Below are 5,375 nucleotides of genomic sequence, written 5' to 3'. Positions count from 1 at the left end.
CTGCGTGCTCCCTGCCGCTCTTGCCCCAGTCACCTCTCACCTCCCCGGTAGCCATCCCTTCCCTCCCCATGCCCCTGGCTGTGTGACCACAGCATTTACCTGTCAGGAAATTCTGGTACCTGGGCTGGGTCCTGCTCCCTGGGGAGAAGCAGAGGGCAGGTCACGCTGGGTTCAGGCTGAGCAACGGAGCCATGCGGGGTGAAGCCACCAAGCTCTGCAGCATCAGCAGCTCTGCCCCACTCTGCTCTTTGCTCAGGGCCAGCGGCCACGGCTGCAGAGTTGGACATCCCAAGGTAGAGATGTTTGGATGGACAGGGGTGATGTTTTAAATAATCTGGTCCTGTGGCTCTAACCAGGACAGGTCACCCCTAGCAGGATGAGCACTGGATTTTAAACTCAGACCAGCCACAAGCGTCATGCATAGGTGCTAATAACAGGAGTGACTTTTATCATCGCCCAGCTTGTTTCCAAGTTAAAACCCTGTCATGCCCTGCCTGGGGTCCAGCAGTGAGTAACCCGTTTCTCAGAGGCTCCAGTTTCCCAAAACCAGTGGGAGCTCCCAGCTGGCACCTACAGAAAGGAGATGAGACATGCAGCATCCCCATTTATGAATTTTTTTTGGTAGGTGTTTCCCCCGTGGCCGCATAGATGGAGAGATCATTGGAGCATTGAACTGGTGCCCATCCTGGAGGAATGCTCACCATATCCAGGGCGGCAGGAGGCACTGAGCTCCTTGGTGGTCTTCCTGAAAGAGAGAAAAGGGAGATTAAAAACCCAGGTCTGAGTAAACAGTACCAGGGGTTACAAACCACTGCAGTGGCCAGAAGAACCATCCTTGAAACCTCCGTGTGAGGCTGTCACAGGAGTCACATCGAGCAACGGGAGATGAAGGGTTTGGGGTCAAATCCCAAGATGGCAATAACCATGCCTGAATTATTGCAGAATTATTGCAGCAGTGCAGTTCTTGGGGGTTTTGGTGATGGGGAGAAGGGGGTTTCTTGTGTCAAACTGCTTATAAGCAAAGAACAGTGGGGTTTTTTTCATGATGTACCTACTACTATGTACAGCCACAGCTCATTTCCTTTGATTTGATTTAAAAGTTTGCCAGCAGAATGCAGCCAAACAGAAGAAAATCCAGAAAAAGTCTAAACCCATTATTGACCAACAACAAAGTACAGCCCAAGTCAAGTCTACAGGGTCCAGAACCCAATCCCAGATCCTGAACATTTGCATGTGTTGTGTGAAGTATATCCAAACTTGGCTCTGTGGCTAGGTTTTGGGTTGTTTTTTTTACCTACCTTGCTATCAGTAAGTTTTCAGGTTCCTTAATTTGTTCCAGCCTTTGGGTTGTAGCTAAGAACAAAATAAGATGTTAATTATTATGGCAGCAGTGGGTATTTCAATGAGCACGGAGCATCCAACACAGAGGATTCCCCAGTACGGGTGAGCATTTTTCTAACACATCCCAAAACAGCTTCAAAATCATTACTTGAAAGTACGTAGTACCCCAAATGGGAAAGAAATAGAGAAAAAGCTGCTGTGTGTGCAGACCACAGAGCTGGCAAACACACATGGGAAAAAGCTGCAATCCAAAACACTACATTATTGCCTATTTTCCCCCAAACCCACTTGATCTGGGGACCTTTCCTACACTCAGCCAGATGCCCTGGTAGGTCCCGAGCTTTGGTGGGGCTGGGCTGACGCAAAGACTCATAGGGAGACTGTGGGGCTCGAGCCCAGCGAAAGGAGCAGCACTGCAGCGCCCGACTGCAGACGGTGACATTTAATACAGACTCCACCAGCTGTTCATCTCGGGTTAAAAATCAGCCCAGCCTGACCAACCCCAGTCAGCACCCAACCCAGCTTGCACAGGAAGCAGTAAGGGGGTGATGATAAATGAGTCACTCCCATCCATTCGGGTTCACCTACACACTTGGTTTCACAGGGCAAAGAGTGTGGTTTAAAGAGCCCAGGTTAACAAGGTGCTGCATTTCAAAGACGTTGCTTTAGTGATTTATTTTCAATATGAAGGGAGATTTTCCCCTAGAGCTCAGAAATTGCATCCCTAGAAGCCTCTAAGGTAGCTCGGACAATCTCGGTCTAACATCACTTCACCGCCCAGCTTCCAGGTCACCCTTTTATTTTTACTTTTCCCCATTCTGTGCACACAGGAGCCCCGTGCAACGTCTGTACTCACTGGAATGGGACCGAATCACTTCAAACCTCTGCTGGCTTTTGAGCCTGGAAAAAACAGAGGTACAAGCTCAGCTGAATTCTGGGGTCTTTGACAAGGACAATGGATGGAAGAGACCTCCCTGTTGGGTGAGTGGAGTGAGCACAGCCTCCATGCCAAGGTGCCTTTCTCAGTGCATTGTGCAGGACCCACATGAGCTGGGAGCATCTTCCCAGAGTCCTCTTTGACCCTTTAAAGTCAAGATGTGCTTATGGACTGCTGACAGAGCAGCCACCATCAGCTAAGGGAAGGACTCAGGGATGAGGAAAACATCACTTTGGATAATTCCTACTCTGATGCTTTATGCCCCAGTTAAGACCAGAAGAGCATTTTCACCACAAGAAGACACGGTGTTTTCCCATGAAATGGCTTCAAACCCCAGTGCGTCACCTCTGCTGCTGTCCCTGCCCCTCCCAAGATCCCTTAACATCAACCTGAAAAAAATAACATACGTGATCCGTGATAGAAGTCACACATATACTCATAACCTCTTTACTTTTTAGTTAAGAGGAGAGCTGCTCTTCAGAGCACAACAGGATTCATTGACTCTTCTACTGCAGGCACATGCAAGCTCTTATTAATTCTGATCTTGGGACCCTGAAAGTGTCTCTTTCTCCCCCCCTCCTTTATTTGGGTCATCCCTCCACCTCAACCCAGCGTTCACAGCACAGGGCTGGTAACGAGACAAGGCATCAGGCAAAGGACCTCATTGTAAAGTCTGCATATTTACAGAGTTAAACCTGTTTGCTCACAAAAGGCCCAAACTAACCCAAAAGAGATCTCCCAGAAGAGCACACAATACCACGAGCCTGAAGGCAAACCACATAATCCAGGTATAAATTTTAAAAGGTCAGGATGACTCAGTATGAGCCCACAGGGAACAGAGCCTGCGTTGGACCACACTGGAGTCTTTCCCCCAGTCCCAGGCAAGCGTGCAGAATCAAATCCCCAACTCCATGGAGACCTTGGCAGACCCTCTCTGCCCCACATTTTCTCCCATATCAAGGGTTAGAAGCCAGCTTTTTTATTTCTTTATACAATCTAGCTGTGGTTTGTCCGTTGCTGAAGGAAATAAGGGGGTGGGGGGTGTACAGTGCATTTCCTTCACTGCTGGTGCTGCAGGTCGGTGGTTGCTCTGGCACAGGGGCGTCCCACCGCCAGCAGCCAAGGGCAGGGTCCTGCTTATGGAGTTACCAAGCTCTCCACCTCATCTCAGTGCATGACAGGAGAAGGACTTGCCCTTCCAATACACCCAGACCTTTTCCCAACTTGTTAATGACTCACGTGCATCACAGTCAGAGCTTCAGTTTTATTTTGGATTACTCTTTATAAAGCCATTACCCCTTCAGCAGTGCCCTGGACTGGGATATGCTGCCCTGCACACTCCATTCTGGAAATATTTTGTTTCATCTACATCCAGATTTTGGCTGTGGGGCACAGAACATGCCTGGCTCTGGCCAGGGTGTCACCCTGGGTGAGCTGCTTGTGGGAGAAACATGACTGTGAAAGGCAACTTACTGGCTCTCCCGCTCACTCGGGTGCTTCTCTCGCTTGGTACCTTGAAGAAAAGGGGGAAAAAGAAACCTCTTAGGTTGATTCAGGAGTTAAAGATCATAAAGACCAATAAAACATGTTCACAAAACTTCTCTGGCCAGGAGGATGAGAAGACCGTGGAGGCAGTGAGCAGCAGTTGCAATAGAGTTTTAATTTATTTTTTTTAAACCATGTCTTAAGTGTATTTGTCTTGTACACCGCAACGCCAGCCATGCCTGTCCCCAGAACCCCACCCTGCAGCCTCTCTCCCCCAGTAAAAAACTCCCAGAGGTGGGCTTGAACCCCCATGCGTTCCCCTTTCCCACCCCAGGGGAGGAGTGCTGCAAGGTTGAGGGGTCTTCTCCCCCCCTGCAAGCTGCTCCCTGGCCACCAGCAAAGACCATTCCCAGCTCAAGCTGCTGGAAGCATCCCCACGAGGGCAAAGCTCCCCGAGCTGGCACATGGCTGAGCTGGGCCAAACCCACCCAAATGGGACAGCCCAAGAGGGAAGGGTCTGCCCAGTGTGATCCACTCCCCAGCCCAGGGCCACAGGAAGGACTCCAAAACGCGGGTGCAGGACCTTACCAGAGAGCTGGCACTTGACACAGAGGCTGACAGTGGCCCCCAGCAACATCAGCATGGCGGCCACCCACAGCAGCTCCAGCTGCGCCATGGCCTGGCTGCATCCAGCCTGAAACACAGCGGCAAGACGGGCTCCGTGAGCATCGGGCCACACGGGGCTGTGTGGCCACCCCTTGGAAAGATTTATCCCTTAAACATCCACAAGCTGTCTGCCTCCACACCCTCAAAGAGCCGGATGCACGCTGCGGACACAGAAAAGACTTTGGGGTTACACCAAGTAAGTCCTGAGCACTCCAGAGCCAAGTCCCCATTTCACTGCAGGGAAGAGAAAGAGTTCACAGAGTCACAGCATGGATTGGAAAGGACCTTAAATTTCATCTGGTCCAACCTCTGTCATGGGCATGGACACCTCCCACCAGCCCAGGCTGCTCAAAGTCCCGTCCAACCTGGCCTTGGACACTTCCAGAGAGGGGGCTTCTCTGGGCAACCTGTGCCAGTGCCTCATTGCTTTCATTTCTTCCCAATATCTAATCTAATTACCCCTCATCACTACACGCCCTTGAGAAAAATCCTTCCCCAGCTTTCCTGCAGCCCCTTCAGGTACTGGAAGTCTGCTCTAAGGTCTCCCCAGAGACTTCTCTTCTCCAGCTCTCTCACTCGGTCCTCATAGGAGAGATGCTTCAGCCCTCTGATCATCTTTGTGGCCTCCTCTGGACCCGCTCCAACAGCTCCAAGTCCTTCTTATGTTGGGGGCCTCAGAACTGGACACAGTGCTCCAGGTGGGGTCTCACCAGAGCAGAGCAGAGGGGCAGAACCCCCTCCCTGGCCCTGCTGGCCACACTTCTTGTGATGCAGCCCAGGGTGCAGTTGGCCTTCTGGGCTGTGAGTGCACATTGCCGGCTTATGTTGAGTTTTCCATCGACCGACACCCCCAAGTCCTTCTCCTCAGGGCTGATCTCAACTCATCCTGCACCCAGCCTGTATTTGTGTGTGGGATTGCCCTGATCTATGTGCAGGACCTTGCACT

The 5,375-nt window shown here is 51.1% G+C and overlaps 1 protein-coding gene across 1 annotated transcript in view; it reads right to left on the bottom strand.

The window, feature by feature from the left end:
- LAT2 (linker for activation of T cells family, member 2) overlaps positions 1-4,439 on the bottom strand; it is a gene marked incomplete at its 3' end in the record, with an annotated part of 8,335 nt that extends 3,896 nt beyond the window's left edge. The window contains exons 1-4 of the mRNA XM_010193565.1: positions 4,352-4,439; positions 3,752-3,791; positions 702-745; positions 100-138 (exon numbers count right to left, since the gene is read on the bottom strand). Of these exons, the coding sequence (XP_010191867.1) occupies positions 100-138; positions 702-745; positions 3,752-3,791; positions 4,352-4,439 (211 nt within the window). The remainder of the gene's footprint in view (positions 1-99; positions 139-701; positions 746-3,751; positions 3,792-4,351) is intronic.
- Between the last annotated feature and the right edge of the window lie 936 nt (positions 4,440-5,375).

The sequence above is a fragment of the Mesitornis unicolor genome, unplaced genomic scaffold, assembly GCF_000695765.1.
Source record: "Mesitornis unicolor isolate BGI_N332 unplaced genomic scaffold, ASM69576v1 scaffold25521, whole genome shotgun sequence".
NCBI classification, from domain to species: domain Eukaryota; kingdom Metazoa; phylum Chordata; class Aves; order Mesitornithiformes; family Mesitornithidae; genus Mesitornis; species Mesitornis unicolor.
Note: the sequence above shows the minus strand (reverse complement) of the source record. Positions and strands in the feature narration are given on the sequence as shown.